Genomic DNA, 22,265 nt, shown 5'->3' with positions numbered 1-22,265 from the left:
CAAACATACAAACAACATATGGGTTTAGTGCAGAATGGCTGGGCACCACAGGTTAAGAGCAAAGCTTCTTAACCAGGATCTGCAAAAAATAGGTGGGTACACTCTGAAAAAGAAGCGTTTATAAATGTATAAATAAGTGTATAAATGAGCCATACAGGTTAAAGGAAGAGCTTTCCTGAAAACTCCTGTATCATATGTGTCTCACCCCTCACCCTCCACACTCTTCCATTCCCAAGGAAAACCTCTCCCCACCTCTATCAGGGAACACAGTTTTCACCTGACCGCATTTTTGCAGTGATACAAAGGAGAAAAAAAATTCACTACAGAATTATGCATAGCTGTGAATAGCTGTGGAAAGCCACAATATACAGTATCTACGGCCGAAACAGCTATTTTTATTTTTTTTTTTTACCACAGAAGACCTATAGGACTTTAGGCAGACTTCATTGCAGGCATCTCAAATAAATGCAGGCTCCAGTGGTACATTGTCCTGCCTATGGATAGATACCAGCTACTCCCATATCTTTTGCTGACAACAGCACCCTTCCATCAGAAAGAAAAGCATAAGTGAGGGTAACATTTAAAATACATTTTAAAAGGTGAAAAATTGACTGGAAAGCAATTGGAATAGCTTAGGCAACAAGGAAAAAAATTAAAGGCACAATACACTAAAAAAACCCAAAAGCTTAGAAGGCCATTCTGGCTCAGGCGTTGAAATAGAACTTCATCTTATTGCTCATCAGCTACAGACCACGAGTGGTCTGAGAAGCTGTGAAAGCTGCTTTACAGACCAATAGTTCAAGGTCGTTCCCATCACACAGATATGCTTTCTCCTCTCCTGCTTCATCCTCTTCTCTGTCAGGAACATCTACACCAAGTTACAAGAACTCCTCTCCACTCACAGTGTGGCCACTCACAGCTGTGTCACCCTCAGCCAGGCACGGCACAACCCACCAGACCTTTGCCTCCCTGGCTGCAGGAGTTCCACGTGGAGCTGGGAAAGGGAAAAGGGACACAGAAGTCCACAGCAGTCACCTGCCAGAGCCAGCCCCCAAAAACCTCCCTCAGCAGAGGATGTGTGCAGTCAGCTGGGACCAAGGGAACTGAAATCAAAGCCTGCCTGGGAAGTGAGTGAAGCTAAGGCATTAGGCTGCATCTTAAAAACACACCCAAAAACCATTCACATCACTTATTTTCCAACAGTTTTGTTTAAATGGTTGGCAATGGTGTGCAAAAGTTTCCCTTGAACTACAAAAGTTCAACCCGGACTGGGCCAGTTTTCCCCATTTCCCACCATTCTCTGCAGTCAGCCCAGGGGGGGCTCTGTGGGACTCTGCCAGGCAGGTGGGTTTCTTAGGGACACTTCCCAGGGAGTCGTGCTGTTGACTAGCAAAGCTTCTGCTCCTGGCCCAGCCATTTGTACATACTCATCTGGGCCCTGCTATTCTCATAACCCTGCCCTCCCTACAATTCAGTAGAATATTCTGGGAAAAATAGTCTGGCGAAGCTGGTTATGCATCCAGCCCTGTACAAGGCAAGATTCAGCCAGCCTACCTACAAATGCCTAGGCAAAAAGTGGGCAACAGTTCCAAGACCAGGCACTGAAGTCACTCACTGTTGTCAGATGCAAATTATATCATTGATATTGCTCAGATAAGCACCCCCAGACAGAGTAGCTCTGTTCTACCTAAGCCTTGTTAGGCACAGCCCAAGTCCGATTAAAGAAAGAATACAGCAGCAGGGCTTACCTATATATTCTGATCTTTGTCATCAAACATTGGTTCTCATTTTGAGTGACACGAATGAGGTATTAACCATCACAGCAGGAAAGGGTCTCACCAGGCTGGTGAGCAGCATACAGAATAGTGTAAGAAAGATTTCAGACTTGAGATGTGGGATTTGGAATACCCACTTCATATCTTTTATTGAAATTGCTGAATATTTTATATTACACTATTTTGATTCAAAATGGAGTTTTTATAAAAAGAAACCATTGTTGAAACTGAATAAGCCAGCCAAAAGGAACAACAAAAAGTTTCAAAAAATTCTGACCAATGCACGTTCTTGTACAATGCTTTGAAACCCTATCAGTGTCCATAATTTTATTTCAGAAACACCTGTAGAGGAGCAAGACTGCTAGAGAAAAACTGACTTGCATTTATTACCAGCAACATTTCAAATCAATGACCACGGCCAGGATCATAGCATATGGCCTAGAAGTTAGGTTATCAGAAAATATTGGGCCAAATTTATTTTCTTGAAATTAATACCAGAGAGAACATTATGTAGACTAGGGCTCCTGTAGTCCTTGGGTTTTTCTTGGTGATGACAAACTGGGTAGTGCAGATTGTATTACAGGAACTGTGCCTCTACCTCCTTGAAAACTCTGGTTCTCTGTGCAGTTGGCCTAGTCCCTCCATAATCAAGGAAAAAATAAAATCTTTGGATGCTTGTCAGATGCTCAGGCAAATACTGATGAAGTCAGTCATATGACCAGTACCAAAAAGAAAAAAAACATGCGAAGAACAGCAACCATTTCAGGCTAAAGCTATACAGAATAGTACCTTTCAGTCCACACCTTTGAACCAATGATCTGTTTAAATTAGAATGGATGTTCAAATTTACAGGATAAATTAGACCAGTTCCAAAATTTACATCAAATTATCCCAACACACAAAAGTTATACTTTTCCTTGTCTCACAATGGGTGAGCCCATAGAAGAATACCCTGCCGGCAGGAAGAACATGTTACTATTAAGCAAACCTGAGTAGTGAGGATCAATAAATACAAGGAGTTAAAATGATAGTAGTCAGATAACTTGAGTCTCAGAAGCCAGGGACTTCATTGAGCCTTAATCCTTTCCTTTCAAAGGTTTCTCTTTTTTAAGCAAGCATTTAACATCTATGCTGAGACTTAAAAAAATAAATGTCCTGGCTAAAGAGAGTCAACTAACTCAGCCAACTGGACGTCAGAAATCCAGTCATTACTGAACAGATCATTGTAAACAACCAAGAAATCTTTCTCTTCTTCCCTTTTCAATGGTTTCTTGTTAAAGGCAAAATTCAGAAAAATCTTTCAGGCTGAAGTCCTCATATTTGGTTGGAAATGCTGTCCCGTTATATATAATCTCTCTCTATATATTTGATTAGGCACAAGAGGGGTTATTAAATATTCAACAAGTCCTCATCACTATCATCATGAAACGATGCCGTGTTTGTAGAGTTCTGTGCCTGCTGCTGGCCTGGCTTGGCTTTCCTTTCCTTTCCTCCATTCAGTAAATAAGATTTGCTATTACTGCCAAAACTGTGTGGCTTCTTTTGTGGGTGCTTGCTCCTGTCTAGTCCTCTTCCTGTTTGAATCTTTACATCTGGAATGGTTAACACTTCATCCTCACTGTCCAGGTCATCCACACGGAGAGAGGTAAGGGCTTCAGATGTAACAGACTTGGTAGCAATGTGACCATTCTCCTGCCCTCCTTTTGCTGTTCTCGAATTTGGTGCTGCAACTTCCTCCATAAGCCACTCTGTCTCATTCTCATTGGCTTCTTCTTCACTGTTTATCTGCAAGAAAAGAGGAGACTGCATCTGCCACTCTAGACTGACACACACTGATCTCCCCAGTCATCAGACCCCACGGCATGCACAACCTTGATTTAAGGTAGCTGTGAGAGAGCTTTTCACTACGTTGAAACAGACTTTGTTCTCTTCCTGCACATTTATATGTTATTTGGTGATTTATGACTGCTCTTCCTTTCCTCAACTATCTTCCTTTCCCACTTCACAACATAAATATATATATATGTCAGCTATGTGGCCTTCCTGATGCCACACCATATCGTTTCCATGCACTAAAGGAACTAGGAATTAAGGGGGTTATTTATTTATTAACAAAAGCTTCATATTAAAAAAACATGATACGAAACAAATTTGATTTTGTCACAGTATTACCTTCGTGTATTTGTAGGAAACACCAGATGATCTTCTGCAGCAGTTTGTTATCTTGTTTATTACAATTTCCCTAAACAAAGGAAAGAATACTACATTAGGAACACTACACCCACTTATTAGCCCTCACTTTTCTTCACTGGATTTTTACCATCAACATAAAGCATGACAACAAATGAGCTGCAAACTATCACAATGACCCTGAACCACTCTATCAAAATCCAGTCTGGGATGATGTACATCTTCCCTCTTGCTACAGCTTCAGGCTGACTTCTCTGAAACTCCCCTGGCCTTCATATGTAAGGGAAAAATATCCCAAAATTGTCTGGAAAGCAGAGGAACAGCAGAACTTGCACTCTTTCCGTACTGTTTATGCTCCTTAATTAGCAGTTGCCCACGAGAAAGGCTAGACCAACTCAGTTGTACACCCCAGCCCCCTTTACTGGGGCCTTCAGACAGTAATGGAGAACTTGAAGGAACCAGCAGTTTGACAGTTGATGCTGCTAACTGAAAAACAGAACCCAAATCTCTAAAATTTTACTATTTCCATTTAATTTCTGGCAGAAAATCGAATCCCGACAAAGAAACTTCTAGAGACTCTTAAAAATTTCTTACCTTCTCTCTTTTTTGTAGAACAGCAAGATTATGAGACATGCAGTGAGAACAACCAGGAGGACACTAAGCACAGCACCAACAGCCTGGCTTCTCCTTGAAAGACCTTTATGTGTTTGGGTCTCCTCATCTGTCTGGTGCTGATTGTTTCCTGGATCACTGGTGGATCTAGCAATGTAAATTGAAAAGATAAGATCTATTGATAAGTTTTGTTAAACTGGATAAGAAACAGCAGATTAAAAGAAGACATGCCACACTATCCTGTCAGTTAGAGGATTTCATCTTAAGCAAAAAACCACTTGAAAAGTACACGTATATGTACTGTGCCTACATCCCAGTATGCTATAAAATAGTGCATGAAACTACAGTCAAGACTGCAGAGCACAATTAAACACTCCAGAGCTTACACAGCAGTTATCCACACAAAGCTGCTGTTTTAGAACCAAATCTGCACTTCAGCAAGCTACAACAGCTACAGAAATTATCTACCTTTCATCTGACTATGGCACTACACACAAACTCCCTCAATAGGTTTAAATCAGAATCAAGAGCTTGCCTGTGCTTTCAAGCTAGGAGCCAGAAAGCAAACATTCCCAGAAGCAGTCACTCCACTTTTCACAGTGAGGCTGCCTACCTGCCAAGAACAATGTTTTAGCACCTAGATACAGACACACTGCTTTTCTTCCCTCACTAATCAGTAGATTAGCTGATCATATTTAATTGCAGAAATACTTCATTTTTGCTTGAAGACCTGTAATGATTTTCCATTACAGGTTAAAAAAGTGGGCAGATAGAGAGGAAGGCCAGCCTTGGTCACAGCTTCAAAGTTTTCCAGACTATAAGGCAAGGAGGGCCAAACACCTCACCCACAAACTGTTTGCTACCCCGAGTAACATGAAACAGAATCCTTTGTTAGCTACAAGAGGTTTTACTTAGTGAAAACAATTATATTAATTCCACTGTGTCTCTCCAGCTTTAGTTCCAGATCAGTTTGGCAAGCTTTTATTTAGTAGTCACGTGCCAAACACTGCATACATGATCAACAATTTATCTATAAGCCTACTGCTTTTTTAGCTTTTCCCCTTTTCCCAATCACTGTGACAAATAAATACTAAAAAGCCTTTTGCTGAGAAGTGGTGACAAAAGCTGCTTTCAGAAAACAGTTAACTACTTACATTAATGGACACACAGCAGATGTATACCAGGTAAATAAATACTGGCAATCTGCTGTCTCGTGAAGGAATTCAGGGATGCCTTCCTTTACTTCTGGATTGCAGTGGAAGAAAATGGTTGAAGACACAAACTTTGACTTATCTTTACCACATCTGGAGTCAGATGAAAATATGACATCCAAATCATCATCTACAATGAGAAGAAAAAAATTGTAGTTTACTACCTCCTTGAAAACAGTCTGTAAACACTAGACCCTGGAAAGAAAAGTAGCTGGCTAAAGGAAATCATTGCTTATGCAGCATGAGCACAGATGAAAACAGGAAATGAGTCTTCTATCTTGCATTGTTTTTACCAAAGTCTTTCCGTCTTCAAGTGTCAAGCCCTAAGCCCTATTAAAGCCATACTTGCAACTGAGCTTACACAGAAAAAAAAAAAAAGAAATCTAAATTTAGATACTAGACAGACTTTGGATAGCTTTACAGAAATGGATTAGCATAGATGCTGTGAACCAAGAACCATGTTCTGATGAAGCAATTAATAGAGTATCAAGCAATTCTGTTTGGTGAGCACCTACTTACCATCAACGTAGTATTTGGCATTTCTGGCAGAACCAACTCTCCGAACGCGCCGCTCATTAGTTTTCACCTGGCAGATGTTTGCTCCAAAGCATTCTGAGAAACTTGAGTTTATTATACCAGAAAGTTGAATTTGATACACGTATTTATCACCATTTGCCCGTACGTCACCAGAAGCTGTGTATAACCTGAGGAAACAGAGGACAAGTCTGTTCTTAAGTCTAAACTCCCAGGCTGGGGTTATTCCCAAGACATAAGACTGGCAGCAGTGGTAGATGCTATCACTGGTTGATTCCAGAGCAAGCTGAGTGACCAATTCAGCAACCAGAAAAAATGCAAGACTGTGGCTTCCTCCCTGATATAGAAATAAGGACTATATTTAGCATAAATATAATCCTTAGCAAACACAGAAAGCAAATTTTTCCAGTTATACAGCCCTATAGGTGTGAGTGAACATGTAAACACCTCCAAAGGTTTAAGATAACAAAGACAAAAGCATGATTCAGTGGCTCATACACACTACTGATTGTTAGAACCATATGGTGTGCTCTGCAGCTACGATAAATGGCACAGTTTAGCAATCTTCTCCAAAAAGGTAACTAGTTCTACCATTCTGTTGCTATGGGGTTTGTTTGGGGTTTTTTTACTCACTTGGAATAAACATCCCCTAAAGAAAAGTTTTTCCCAGTAGCAGGATTAATGACTGTTCCATTCACCACCTCTACCTCCTGCTGCTTCACAGCACAAGCTGCACGTGTGTCCCATGTGATGTAGTAAGCACAGTTTTCTTCATCAAACCTATCAAATAAAAGAGAGCTGATGATTCCAGGAAAGAGTAACAAGTTTTTAGCATCTTGATAAAAGGAAAAGACAATTGCTAACCCATATGTGACAATGTCCTGCCTAAGCATCACACCTAGAGTAAGCTAAAATAGTCAAGCAGCATTCAAAAAAAAGCTACCCAAAGAATTACATTGGATTTTTACGCAGTTTCATGATTTTAGAAGACCTGGCTGCACCTGAACTTCCTACTGAAAACTCCAAAATTCCCAAAGTGTATTGAAGGGTTTTATTGATATATTTTAGCTAGCAAACACATCAGGCTGCTTCTTTGTAGCATGTTAAACTTGCTTTTTATTTAAGCAGGACAAGAGGTATAAGCTAATGTCCTGGTTCTGGCCACAACAGGGCAATTTTTTTGCAGTAGCCAGGAAGGGCCATGGCCAGGACCAGCTCACATCATTGCTAGGGACAGGGGGAAGGACATAATTTCTAGGGAGAAGGGGTCCCTCCTGGGCCAATACAGCATGGCAGAGGAACCTTGGTCATGTATCATTGTCTTGTTCAAATCAATCAGCTCCTTCTTGTACCCTCTGTCATTGGTATTGTTGTTGTTACTGTTTCTTTTCTTATTTCTGTTTCCAGAAAATTGTTGTTATCTCAACCTATGATCTTTGCCTTTTATGCCTCCACTTCTCCTCTCATCCACTTCTCTCCAGGCCTCAGAAGGGGAAAGGGGGGAACAAGCAGCTTGTAGTTTCAGCGGGAGCACTGAATTAGAGAACACCATTCCTAAACCACGACAGCTAGGTAGACTCTGCTGCCTAGCTCTTTGACTCACACAGAGCATTTTGTTCGGCTTTCCAATTCTACAAGCAATACAGAGTTAGTAATATCAAGACTAAGCAAAAAGTTCTAAAGCTTTCTTAGTATTTGCGATCATGGGTATATATGTTATTTTATAGAGCTTCTGGTTAAATATGCTGTATTGAGGCAGAAGTAAACCATACTTTATTTGCTCAATCACCTACCTACAGAAAATGTTCTTTAATAAACAGATTTTGGACAGAGATAAGAGTGGTTGTATAATGACATTGGCTACTGACACTGAAAACAACAGCATCCAAGCCCTTGTCAGACCTAATTCAGAAGCAGAATGCTTAATTTTTCTCCCAGAAATGTTAAGATAAATACAAAATATGATGTTTACCGCAATGAACAATTGCACAAACTCCAGAAGACCCTATGCCTTGCAAGTACAGACCACGTATTATTTTAGGGACTGTCCAACAGAGCAGACAGTCCCTGCCCTGAGATTTAAGGATTCACTAGAAAGGTACAAAAGAATCAGCCATGAAGATCAGTGGTATGTAAATTTATTACTCACCTCTGCAGCATGGGCATGCCAACTGTTTTTGCACATTTCAGTTCTATAATTGTTGTTACTTTTTTGTTTTTCCTACATTCTTGCCCACTGGAATAACTAATATACACTGTATCACCTAGAAGAAAAAAATTATGATGAAAGGTTTTTGTAAGCAGCTGTCAGAATTTCCTTTGCTCATTCCCTAGACTTCCTTATTTCCAGCAGTCTTTTCCCCTGCATTGACCACATATCAATTATAGTACTTCAGCAATTTGAGGCATTTGTGCTTATGATCATTTAAAAATCACTCCTCAAACACCTTTGTCTTTACATTGTACCCTGTGTTCAGGTTACCAGTATGGCCATAGCAAATATTTACATATAAGATATCATTTTTTTTAAACATGAGTAAATGAAGATACTCAATTATAATGAACTCAGGCAATAAACACAGGCAGTACATGTCAGTACTTCTGTAAATGGATGGAAAATTTCCCTGAGCACCAATTTGAAAAATATACCTTAAACCAGAAGTTGAGATTATTGGTTTTCATTTATTTTCCTAAGAGTGAAGCCAAATAATTGTCTTTCACATGCGGCTTTAACTGAAGAAGTTAGTAGATGCAGAGTAAATATTTTCAAACTGCATGAACAAAGATTACTACCCTTCTCTTAACTACAGAATCACAGACTGGCTGAGGTTGGAAGGGACCCCTGGAGGTCATCTGGTCCAAACCTCCTGTTCAAGTAGGGTCACTTGGGACCAGCTGTCCAGGACCATGTCCAGACAGCCTTTGAATATCTCCAAGGTAGGAACTCCACAACTTCCTTAGAGAACTTGTGTCAGTGTTTGGGTATCCTTGTTCTAATAAAGGGTTTCTTTATGTTCAGATAGATAACTAATTTCTTACAGCTTTAATGACAACACTGTTTATTTGCTTCAATGTTTTCTCATGGCTTAAACATCACATTTTGTTTCCATTTTTAAACAGAAGATTCACTGATAAAAATATTTCAAAATAAAGGCATCATAATAATTTAAGAACTGCTACAGCCATGGTGTAGGATTTAAACCTTTAATCGCTAGCTCTCTACAGAAACAAAAAGTAACTCTACCTGTCACATTCAGCTTCTGTGTATGAACAAGTCCAAGAACTTGAACATCTCCATTGTAGCTTTTCCTGCAAATACTGGCTCTTTCAGGGCAGCCTGTGGGTCCCTCGTGCACCCTCTGACAGAGGTTCACATAGTACCTATACAGAACATGGTAGATAAAACTTACTTAAAATTCATTTAGGCTAAACTGAAGAAGTGATACACAAACTTTAGAATCTTTATGGGATGACAGGTTGCAAGGAACTAAATCTCAAATTAGCTGACAGAAAAAAACATATACTAAGGTTTGGCAGATTACTTCTAACTATCATTTTCAAGTAAAAGAATGCACCAAAAAAAATAATCGATCATTTACCAGATTAGGTCACTAGTTAATTTTGACCTAGGTCTAAACTAGAAATTGGAAGAGTCAAGAAATATCTCAAAGTTTTTTCATTTATAAAAGTTATCGTACTACCCTAAACTCAGCATCTCCTCAAAGTTATACCAGCTCAGATATGTTAGAGCAGAGAACTGCTAACAAGGTGGTGAATGAAGTATCTTGTTGCCCCACAGTTTATCATAAGTTTAGAATCAGTCATGTCATCCTTGCCAGTTAATTTCTATTTCCTAACTGGAGGAAGGAGGCTGGAGAGGTTGACGACTTCCTGACATCCATATTTTCCACTATGCTAATACACCAAGGAATATGGGTGAAACACCCCAGTTAAAAGTCAGAAAATAAGTTACACATTTGAGTCAAAAGAAAGTAACTACGTAACTACGGCCTTTCTTCGATGAGACTAAGAGTCAAAAAATCATTTTTAAGATAGCAGTTCCAATAGAAAGCTTTTAAATAGCTTTTAGTTTAGACATATTAATTCTTTTAAAAGAGTTACCAATAGAGGGAAAGGGTGAGAATGAAGAATGTAATTACTCAGTCTCTTCAGGTAAAATGGGTTCCTGTCTCAGTTTTTTTTATTTATATCAAGTGTTAAGCACTGACAGTTTTAAGACACTGAGCAGGAACTAAACAGAAACACTATGCCGCATTGCAACTGTACTGATAAGCAAGTTGCTCCCTGCGAGTTGCTCATTACTCACGAGTTCCCATTGTGGAAAAAGATCCATGATCCTGTCAGGGAAGAGAGCATTCTCAAGTCATATGTTCTGTGTTTTTGGACAAACTTGCACTCCATTTTCTTGGGAGGACAAACAGCTTGAGTCTTCCATTCAAATGTCACAGCACAACCAAGAGTCTCACTGAGAAGGTATGGGCTCCCAACACCAGCATTTTCATCACATGTAAAGATAATGGTAGATTCCTTTCTTGCAGTTGCTATAAGGTGAAGGGTTGGGGGGAAAAAAAAAACATATTTTACAAGAGGATTGCAGGCATATATGGATTTTAGTGCAGCTAAATCTCTGTGTTGGCTAAGACCCTTGTACATAAAGTATAGGAAGTACTTACTGCTACTACAGAATCCCCGCTTTTCATCTCCCTGGTAGTTTTCAGTTGTAGCACACCATGACTGATTCTTCCCCTCTGTAATACATTGCTCATAGGTCTTCCCTTTGTACTTGAAGGGGAACACACAGAGCTGTCCATTTTCAGTCACTGAGAAGGAAACGTATAATCTTGTAACTACAAGCAGTAGAATAAGAGGCACATCCCTATTGGGAACCTTATTCAAAGCCTGTACTTCAATACTAAAGAAAGGCCAGCGGCAGACAACAGAAATACTGAAACATTGCATTTCAAGCCAGTTAGAAAACCAGATGTAGCACTCAATTAGCTACAGTGATCCCTACAGAAAAGCTGCACTGTGTCTTCCAGGGAGATACAAGTAGAAGTTGTAGATTAGTATGACGCTTGTGATTTAACAAAGCTACATGCTTCTATTGCTATATGTAAAATCTATATTGCTTTTTCCTGTTAAAACAAAACCTCATATTTTAAGGGAAAAATATCCTGACAAATTTTGATCATAAAGAGTGGGTCTGTTCCAATCTCACCTGGAGGGCAGGGATCACCTCCTGTATATTGCAAGATGACTGTTTCATCCTGGTGGCTATACTCCATTCTCATTTCCTTTATGTTTCCAAAGGATGACATGCCACTTTTAGATGCCAGACACACTGCCCCATCTCTGCATTTTCCCTGGGGCAAGCCTACACTGCACACACCAATGTGGTATTTGTTGGATCCAGAAAATACCTGTGTAGATAATCAGAAGCATCACAGCAAGTCTAGAGTCAATACTTTAAAAAAAAAAAAAAACCCACACAAGTGTTTCATAAACCATGTCTCAGACAGCACATACATAATGCAGGAGGAAAAGAACTAATTTTGCACGTCTGGTCTTCCTTAATATGACAAAACTGCAGAGAAAGCACACAGGACCACAGATAAAATATGTTCAGCAGACCTTTTTCATTCAAGATTCTGTCAAAGGTGAAGATTTCTCATTCCTTTACCTATCACTGTGTCCACTAACAACTTTACTCTCAAAAACATTAAAATGTTATATCCTCTAATATTATTCCCTCTGTCAGAAGCCAAACAAGTATCGATACTGACCACAGCATGTTTCAGCCTTTTTTCTCACACAGAACGCTTAAAAGAAACCCTTCCTGCAGTTTTAAAACTTTTATAGCAATAAGCAATTATAAATAAATAAATAAATGTCAATCACAAGAACGCATTACCTCGAATGATCTTCCAGAAAGGCTGGTCAGGTTAAACGTATAGTGTAGCTGTTCATCAATCACAGAGCAGCCTAAAGTTTTTACTTTATCAGGACACACAAGTGGAGTTTCCCACTCAAACACAAACGTGCAGTCAATTCTCCTTATCATCTTTGGCTTACCCTGTTACCAAAGAACACAGGAAGATACATTTAATTTTCTGAGAGTTTGTTGTTCTCTCTGCACTTTCCCCTGTCCCCAGTAGTTAACCTCAGTTACTACCATGGCTAGACTTCATTGACTGTAGGACAAGCACCGTATTATAACCAGTACAAAAAAAAAAACAAACTTGAAAGGGAAGTGTATTCTACCTAGAACACAATCAAGATACACAAGCTTTCTTCTTAATTAGGTTGAGATTCTGATGTTCAGCTCAGTTGCAAGCAGCAAAAGTGTAAGAGCTGTGCTTCTTGATAACAGAGGGCATTAAGAAATTTCACTGAGTTAAGGTTTAGAGAGAATACTGTTTACTTTATAATGTTTTAAGCTAAAGTATTAGTATGGTCTATGTAATATTCTGAGCTGTATCAAGTTTCAGCTCATGCCCTATGTTGATGGAAAACGGTTTCAAGATCTTCAGCAAGCTCTAGTTTGACAAACAGATCTAAGTGCTTCTCTACAGTTTGTTGAAGCATTAAAAAAAAAAAATCAAGAAATGTTAGATTCACATCACCATGCAAACTCAATTTAGTGTTCAGGTGTTGACACAAAATAAAAACGTAAGCAACTAAATGCAAACTTTTAAAGTTGTGTGTGATTATGGAAAAGGTTACAGCATAGGGAGAACACTTTGCAGTAACACCTGTACTGAACAATTACACTACTTCTTGTGTTAGCTTGAGGTACAAGTAAAAACTTTAGGACCTAAACAAGGTGCAATACAGCATTAAATTTAATGTCAGCAATAAGTTATCATTACATTACTTCTGTGCCATCCAATCCTTGAAAATATCAGAAACTGCTGCTCTCAAGCTTAAAGTTCATGCAATCAATAAATTTTGGTCAGTCAAGAATACAAATATGATACTTATTGAAGCAAGTCCATCCATACATTATAGAAACAAACCTTTGACTTAAAGCTAACACTGGTTACTACCCACTTTCCATTACACTCCAATGTCAAGGTAAGTTTAATAGATGTCTTACCAGACTAGTTCCTTGGCTGCAGTGAAATACAATAACAGAAGTATAGTTCAATCCATTGCTTATCTGACAAGGAGTAGTGCTGTTGTAAGTGATGTAAACTTCATTTACTGCTTTATTGAACTGGGGAGGTTCAGTAACATGACCAATATCCTACACAAGCAAAAATTTGTATTAATAGAATTATAAGACATACCTAGATTCCAGATCAGCCCAAAGATTCCAATGAATTCAGATTCATCTGTTTGGTTTACATGGGAGCACAATTACTGCACTTTTGAAAATTGCATTCTATACTCAAAGAACAGCCACTACATTTCAATCCTAACAAAACACAAGTTGAGCCACTCAAAACAGTTTTTGACTAAGCTTAACAAAACCCAGGGAGTTTCTGCCTCTTAGAGGCAGATTCTTCTTTACATCAATGTGCCAAATTCCCAGCACATCACTTAAAAATAGCATTGACAATGGAGTAAGGTGCCTAGATGAATATGGAAATTCATAGAAAACAATCACAGCTTTTTATGTCTGTCTTCTAGAGCTCACAAACAAGTCCTCAAAAGCCTAGATCTCCCAAGGTAACAACACAGAGAAGTTAGTCAGTCCTCTTGAACAGGCTAGCTATTTACGTAGCTGTCAAGTTCTTACATGAAAGACTTAAGTGCACTTGGAAGCATACTAGCATCCTGACTGCTTCCAATTGCAACAGGCTATCACAAGATCAATTAAGCCACAGAAAGGCTAAGACATGCTGTTTCCCAATGTACGTATTTGGCACACAGCACTTTAGCACACGATTTTTTTTTCATTACATGAAAAAAATTCTCTGCAGCAATTTTTATATTTATCACGGTATTGAATCTTCTGACATCCAAAAAATATCACTGCGGTTCAGTACAGGAAAATACTTCTTCATAGGGAAAAGCAATAAAAGGGAACTTTGCAGAGGAGATTTTAATTCTGTATTCCATTTCTTTAATCCACTGGTTTAAATTGGGTCTCAAATGGTCAAGCCTCTGGCTCAAACTGGGTCTCTAAGCAGGAATACTATATTAAACTATTAGGGAAATGCACATTTCAGTGATTCCTGGCATAGTACTTACTATTGGCGATTCATTAACAGGAACCATGCAAACAGCTGCCCCAGGTGGGCAATTGACATCTTTGATAGGATTGAGAGGCTCACAGATGTTAATGTAGAAGTCTGGAGAAACATCTGTAGTATCTTCATCCACAAATGCCTCATAATACCCAGTGCGATGGATCAGAGGAGAGAGGTCAATAATGGAACTGTCGCTCGTTACTGAGCACTTCACCTACAAGAAGGTACATTTATTACTTTTATTCTTTTATTACTTGCTTTGATTAATTGACAAACATATTATCCTTCTTGGGACCAGAAGAATGGCTACATTTAAAAGTTTCAAATGTAAGTAAAGCAGCATTTGTTATAATTTTTGCTTGTCTATAGAGACTAAGCATCTACAAGCAGCATACGAAAAACCTTGATCATTTAAACATTCTTATGGAATGGAGTCCCTGTCTGAACAACACCAAAACAAAGCTCTGGCACACGTACTCCACCATACATAGTCACTATGACTTCATAAGATCAGGCCCCATGCTTTCCTCTCCTCATGTCCACCACCTCCAACAAACAAGCTTAGTTATAACAACATTATAACAATGTGAAGTTAGTGTATTGCAAGTTGATAGCTTGAATACTAACTTTCCTCAGAACCAATATCACGTACTCTAAACATGCATAAACCTAATTGGAGTAATTGGATTTGAGAAATCTATTCTTGTTTAGATATTGGAAAAGGAGCAACTAACAAAAATACCATTAAATTTGAGGACAAATAATAATTTTTGCTAACTAGATTATCATTACACTGAAATAGCTTGGGTCACTGTGAAAAAAGGGATCAGAAGTGCACTAGGGATCCCCAAATAGAAATAACAGGCTAGAAATCACAGTGGAGTTTGGTATAGTTGATTTGTATTGCAGCATGGTACATGTTACCGAAAGGGAAACCAGAACTGTGTGTAGCTGAAGGAGAGGATGTGAGAGTTCCTGCTGGGGAAAGGAAAATTGGAAGATGCTTCCCTAAATGGAAGTGAGAGCTATTCTAGTATTGTAGAAACAGTGATGAGAAGGAAAAACAACTTGTTGCAGAGAATGATGGTCACACTAGAGGCAATCAAAGCAGCAAAAGGAATGATTAGGCAGATTCACAAAAGAAAACATTCAGATTTTAAGAAAGCATCTAAATTCATCCAACAGTTCATTTAGCCTTCTATTCCTAGTGCTGCCTTTTACTCCATGCACCCACCCACTACTAGTCATTTTTAAGTAGATAAAATTAACTGAAGACTACCTCAAAGAATTGTCTGGAGCACCAGTTCAACTAAACTGACCAGATTATGCTGTTACAGCACGTGTTGTACATCAGAAGCAGATTCTACATTCACACTATCAAGGTTTATTGGGTTTTACACTGAGCAAACTGATTCATGCACTTGTCTGGCCTCTAGTCACCTGCCTAGAAACAAAGACTATCCCCATGCACAGAGATACTATGCATCCTCAAGTCAACCTCAGCTCTGCTGGCCTGCTGCACTGGCAGATCTTCACCATCACTTCCTAACATGACACCCTCATGGCTTCCATTTGAACTGTACAGAGAAGCAGCTAAGGAGGGTCCACAAAGGGGTTATTGTCAAGTGTTAGAAGTTTTAACTTGGCTCAACACGCAAAGTGGGACTCAGTCAAGTCTTGCTCACCCCAGCTGAAAATGTCAGTACAGAAAGCATTCAAGAACTCCTATAGGAATTTGAGCTCTCTACTACAGGAAGAAACCTTTCCCCCAAGGAATTTAAAATATACCACTATTATATTTAACTCCCCTCAGAAATTTTAAACCCCTCCAGTTTTTTCTGCAAAAGTAATTCTTACCTCTTCTTCACAAGCCAAGGAAGTATGCCAAGAGAAGTAACTAATGCATGACTGCTCATCAAAAGACACTAAAACAGGCCGGCTCTCGTCTCCAGCATCAGACTTGCATACAAAGCTAAAATAGCTTTTATGCTTCAGTGCAGGGTCTGCAGGGCAAGGATCTCCATCTTCATAGACAAGCTTTAACACCTGATCTTCATAACTTAAAGTTTTACTCTGTTTTCCAGCATTAACTGGATTTTGGCCACCAGTGATGCAGACAGCTAAAGTGAAAAAAGAAAAATTTGGAATCAAGTCTGATGCAACTGCCCTGAAAAACTGCACAACAACATAAAGAACAGGAAACTTTAGATTTTAGCGTAACTTAAATTTTCCTAAGAAAGAAGGGCTTTGCCACACCATCTGGAGTTGCCATTAAACTGAGCTGAACTGCACTGATACAAAGACCAAATATTGCTTTTATTACTTCATCAACCAGCTGAATGTACTGCACCTGTACATGCTTAAGCAGCCACAGAGCAGTGTTTGGTTGTCACTTCTCTGAAAACCAAGCAATTAACAAGAAGTATCAGACAGATTACATATAATTTTATTAAGATGCCTCTTAGAAACCAAATCAATTCAATATTTTCTCCTAACTCCACAAAAATAATTTTCATGACAAGCAATACTCCCATTCTAGCATCTAATGTTTAAGTATTATTTCATATTCAATTTAACAGACAAGTTAGTAATTCAACCTGCAATTAAGCAGCTCTAAAACCAATTAATTAAGCATAAAGTTAACTTCTACTGATGTTTCAGAAGCACCCAGAACAGAAAGCTAGAAAGAGGACTGGCAAAGGTTTGAAGTGCAGACGTAAAGCCCAGTGCAGATGCATTACAGCATCACTATAAAGTTCACTCTAACTGGAAGACTGCAATGTCTCCATCTTAGCAGCATTAAAGACATGTAAGTAGAAGCACCTATATTCCTGCCCTCATGTTCAAAAACATACCCATTCATTAGGAACTAAAGGGACTGGGACTTGAAGTGAGCCCATGTAAACGGTGTTGGGTAAAAATATATGGCCTTATTTCTTAAAACAGTTTTGCGTTCTTTTCTGGGTTAGTACAGCCACCAGCTGTTCCCTTCACTCCTCCTGCATTTGCAGTAAAACATCACATTTTATAGTAAACTCGAGCATAAGCATTTCTTTTGGTTACCTAATAGTCAATGATTACAGTACCAGAGAGGATAAGTTGCTTACCAGCTCCATTAGCACATGAACTTTTAGCTTCAGCACAAACATTCAACTCAATTATTCTGTTGTGTGAATCACTGATGGTATAGCCAGACTCTCGCTTTAATGATGTCAAATCAAAGAGGTGGCCTACAGAGAGATCAGGGAACAATTTAATCTCTTTTTCAGATTCAAAATCAAGACATTTCTTTGTATTACAAGTTTTCAATAACTTAATTTAGTAGGAAGGTTAACCAGACCCTATTGTCCTGCTAGCTTAGAAAGGCAATTAGTTACTTATTCACATTAACAGGGGAAAAACTAGTTTTGAACTATCAACTATTTATGTTCCATGTATTACAGTACAAGAGATTTCTACCCTCAGTAAGCTTGTTAGTCACTATCCAGAGGATGTGTCACACTGCCCTTTTCTAACAAAATCCCTCAAGAACACAAACACAGTAGTGCTGCTTCCAATAGCCTCTTCCATATACAAAATCCTGAGGCCTCTTCCTTACCTGTTGCAGGATTGGTTACTCGACAGTCATTTTGCACATTGCTTTTAAGAGGACATGCAGCAGCAGTGAACCATAAGAAGGTATATTCACAATCTTCAATAGCAGTTATAAGTTCTGGCTTTGATTCCTAAATACAAAACAGTGGAGTGACAGTGTAAGATTCCATGCCAACAGATTTATCCCTGCAGCCTGTAGCTGAGCTCAATTCAAACACCAGTCCTAAAGCCTGACAGATCATCATGGTCCAGTGAATTAAATCCAAGGACAGAGTATTTAACTGATTATTTTAAATACACAACAATACATAATCATTATCAGGAGGAATAAAATTAATGAGAGGAGAGCTAAAGGTAGCCTAGAAAAGAGAAAATCCAAAAGGTGATTCAATTCTCATTAAATGGAGGAGTACTTAGTGGCAATGCATACAGATGTGCAAGAGTTAAGAGCCAACAGCATTATTCACTACTTGAAACATCTCCCAAACTGCACTACATTCATCTTCAAGACGTAAGCAGATGATTTGAAGCTATTACAGATGACAGAATTTGTGCTAACAGTGTAAAAATGACCTCTTAGAAATTGCTCAGCATCTAAATTTCAAATACATTTACATCCTTCTGCTTGAATGAACACATAAAATCCCAGCAGAAGGAAGCCACTTACAATTCTGTTTTCATCACACTTGAGGCGCAATATTGTTGTTTTCTTCCGAATTTTATCTGGACACTGATCTCCATTAATGTATTTCAGGACAAAAGTGACATTCTCCCAACGAGGACCGTCAGCCACTTCCCCAAGACTGGTACATTTTGTACCCTCAACAAGGGAGGCAGCAGCATCAGAAGGGCAGGAACCTATACAGATAACAAAAACTGCATTATTACTCCGAAAGTTACTAAGGTGTACTTGCCTGGAATAAAAGTCCACGACTCTACTTTCAGGTATATCATTGCTGATCTATCTCCAAGTCATTGTCCAAACCATACTCATTGGGGTGTATTTTCCCCAAAAATCACAACTAGCAGCAATTGTCTTACGTCATTTAAGGTCATGCAATAAATAGTGGTAGCTACCACAGGGGAAGTAGACTACTACAGAGTGGAAGGCTACAGTTTATGGCCTTGCACTGTATGAAACAGAGTCAGAAGATGCCATAGGGAAATTCTGAACTGATTATTTTCATCTTTAAGAGCTATAGCAAACTTTGGATAAGGGTAGAAGAGCGAGAATGACAAAGTTATTGAGAGAAGAGCTGCTAGTGAATCTCACCCACTAAGCAGATGGAAATCAGGCTCATAATTTACCTTTCCCTCTGGTGCTAAAATCACAACACTGTCTCCACATACTTTGCTTTGTGATTTATTTCACTCAGAACAGCCACCAGTAGTACTGTCCTACCACTTGCCTTCCTTAGCTATAGGAAGAATATATTTGTATTTTCACTTACGTGTAGAACCGTACGGCACTAAGGGCTTGCAGACATTAATGTAGTATTTCTGGGTAGTAGCAGATATAGCAATGGCCTCCCAGTTCTCTCTATGTCGTGTCAGGGATGAAAAGTCATAGAACCTTCCTTCATCATCCCTGTACAAAAGATTAAAGGCATGTAAAATAATTAAGCATTTTAAAGTTGCAATTCTTAAGTTACTACTGTAATTTTAGCCTGAGAACTCTAAGCAGAGTATTTCACTGGAAAAGGAGTTTGCATCAGATGCAGTGGTCCCCAGAAACTTCGTATCCAATAGAGGGGTATATCACTGCACCAGCTATCCCCACAGAAACTGTCCACATGCACACAGCTCTCAGCCAATGCAAGAGTAATTTCAACTTTTAATTCAAGCATGTTGGCTTTCAATGTATGGTAAGCACACACACATTTACAGTGCATTGTTTTACCTTAGGGTAGAGACCTATAATGAGGTCAGCTGTTCAAATTCTGGGCCAAATATTAGTCACATTTGACCCCACATCCAAACTTAATGAGTTAATTGTTATGACAGACATAAATGACATTTTTCCTGAAACACTGCTTGATGAAGTTCCAAACAGCCAGCTGTAATCTTATTCAAATTAGCTGTTGTTAAATAACAACTAGACACTTGCAACAACCTAGCATACTCTGCATTCAACCACCAATAAATACATTCCAAACAGTTCCCTTTTATTATTCCCCACAAGAATCTCAGAGTTGAGGCTTTTTTTCCCCATGAAATTAATTTTCAGAAACACAAATTGCAAAATTTATTTAAAATAATATGCATTGGCATTGAATGCTACAGTAGCTAGTCAAAACAAAATAGCTAAAGGGGCAGTGTTGTTGCACTGAACTGCAAGAAGGTTGTATTTGTCTCTCTAACATACAGCTCCATTTTAATTTCGTGGAAACAACTTACTTGTAGGAGCATTCAGTAGATTTAATGGGTGGGCAAGCATACTGAGTATGCCATTCAAACATGTAGGTGCAGTCCGGAGTTTCCTTCAAAAATACAGGCTGAAAGAACACAATACAAAATTAATTTGCTTTCTCATTTAGCACATTGAAATTATGAAATGTCTCAGTCGTGCTTCAGAAAGACCCTGGAACATACACATTATTTTAGAGCCACACTATGCCTCTGACCAGCTAAAAAGCATGGCTTCTCCAAAACTGAGTTTATCCACATGCACACTTCTGATAGAAGGGCAGCCATTAGGAATTGCTGCCTCCCCGATGAAATAAGAAGAGCAAAAGTAATTCTAGACATCATTGTTTAAGAACACTAAGGGAAGCACAAATACAGACAGATAATAAAAGCGAGTAAACCAGCTTATTTTAATCTGGCCATGCAATACCTGCTTTCCTGCACATTCAACCTTCTACCTTTTATTTCTTACAAAGAAAAAGCTGTTATTTTTGGGAGCATCCCTTCCCAACTTCTCTAAGAGCTTTGGTAATGACAGACGTCCCTTAAAGGAACAACATGCACTGATCCTCCTGAGCAATGGTAAAGGTACCATTCATAAACAGTAGATTCAAAACATTCTCCTTTTTTTGTCCCCTCACAGACCTTTGAATCACTTGCCTAATCTGTAAATGATTAGGCATGTTCATGTTCTTCACCTTAACCTTCCATACGTCAAAAAAGAGGGCAACTCTGGAAGACAGTATGTACAGGAAGCATGTTTTGAAACTAACCTCAGATGTAGTCTTGTCACAATAGAATAATATAGCAGTTGATCGTTCATATATTTTATGACATTTTTCTCCACTGGTGTAATTAATCATTATTAAACCATTTTTAAAAGTCAGTTTGTCTGTACGTAAGCCTGGAAATAAAGAGTTGAGAAAAGTTAAGAGCTACAGTAAACACGCAACTGCAGTAATGCCTCTGACAACAGGACCACAACAAGCAGCAACAAAATGCACAATTAAAGAATAGACTGGCCTCAATTTTCCTCTAAAACTTGCAGTGCAGTTATTTAGGGACTGCTACTCCCCCACAGTAAGGCTGAGCTCATTCATAATTGAGTGTCAAGGTAACAACACGTATGACGTTTTATCTGCACATTGAGCAAAAGCAGTGAGCTGCTTTATCTCATTAGATGTACTAGATTAGCAAGAACCATTCTTCTATTACATCCTGGTTAATCTTCCTGTTCCCTAGGTTTGTTTAGGTAAGCGCAGTACCTGCTACTTTTTTGAAAGCACGGTTCATCTTCTTTACTTGACACGATGCAACACTGCGACCATCCTCTGTATTGCAAGGTTCTGTTATGTCTCCACAAACTCTGAAGTAGTAGTCATACTCATCTGTACTCACTTTGATGTCTTTATTGGAAAGTGGCTTCAGGTTAAAAACATGGCCGTACTTTGGATCTTTCACCTGGCAATCATTTCCTTTAAAGAGAAGTTAAGAACTTAAAATACAACTTAAGATCTATCAGCTTTGCCAAATACACTGGGGACAATTAAGGCTTACTGGACAAATAAGGTCACAAAAATTAGTAGCTACTTTAGGGCAGTGACACTGAAGAACCATCTTAGCTCAGCTAAGCAATTCATTTTAGGAAGTCAGCAGTACCTAGACAGAACTGTGTGACTGTATATAAATGGCACATTTCTTTTATAACTGCCACTAAAGCAAGATGC

General features: G+C 38.9%; 1 protein-coding gene across 1 annotated transcript in view; it reads right to left on the bottom strand.

Annotated features, from left to right (window-relative positions):
* Positions 1–1,885: 1,885 nt before the first annotated feature.
* Positions 1,886–22,265, bottom strand: part of IGF2R (insulin like growth factor 2 receptor) — a 58,306-nt gene continuing 37,926 nt past the window's right edge. The window contains exons 27-48 of the mRNA XM_014874148.2: positions 21,804–22,013; positions 21,312–21,442; positions 20,530–20,627; positions 19,584–19,720; positions 18,800–18,990; positions 18,137–18,263; positions 17,646–17,768; positions 16,396–16,658; positions 14,540–14,752; positions 13,440–13,589; positions 12,255–12,416; positions 11,562–11,763; positions 11,017–11,163; positions 10,650–10,884; positions 9,567–9,703; positions 8,472–8,586; positions 6,956–7,102; positions 6,308–6,492; positions 5,732–5,918; positions 4,560–4,724; positions 3,948–4,017; positions 1,886–3,560 (exon numbers count right to left, since the gene is read on the bottom strand). Coding sequence (XP_014729634.2) covers positions 3,165–3,560; positions 3,948–4,017; positions 4,560–4,724; positions 5,732–5,918; positions 6,308–6,492; positions 6,956–7,102; positions 8,472–8,586; positions 9,567–9,703; positions 10,650–10,884; positions 11,017–11,163; positions 11,562–11,763; positions 12,255–12,416; positions 13,440–13,589; positions 14,540–14,752; positions 16,396–16,658; positions 17,646–17,768; positions 18,137–18,263; positions 18,800–18,990; positions 19,584–19,720; positions 20,530–20,627; positions 21,312–21,442; positions 21,804–22,013 — 3,791 coding nt within the window. The 3' untranslated portion in view covers positions 1,886–3,164. The remainder of the gene's footprint in view (positions 3,561–3,947; positions 4,018–4,559; positions 4,725–5,731; positions 5,919–6,307; positions 6,493–6,955; positions 7,103–8,471; positions 8,587–9,566; positions 9,704–10,649; positions 10,885–11,016; positions 11,164–11,561; positions 11,764–12,254; positions 12,417–13,439; positions 13,590–14,539; positions 14,753–16,395; positions 16,659–17,645; positions 17,769–18,136; positions 18,264–18,799; positions 18,991–19,583; positions 19,721–20,529; positions 20,628–21,311; positions 21,443–21,803; positions 22,014–22,265) is intronic.

This window comes from Sturnus vulgaris, chromosome 3 (genome assembly GCF_052056855.1).
Source record: "Sturnus vulgaris isolate bStuVul1 chromosome 3, bStuVul1.hap1, whole genome shotgun sequence".
Classification (NCBI taxonomy): Eukaryota; Metazoa; Chordata; class Aves; order Passeriformes; family Sturnidae; genus Sturnus; species Sturnus vulgaris.
This window is presented reverse-complemented; position numbering and strand designations above follow the sequence as displayed.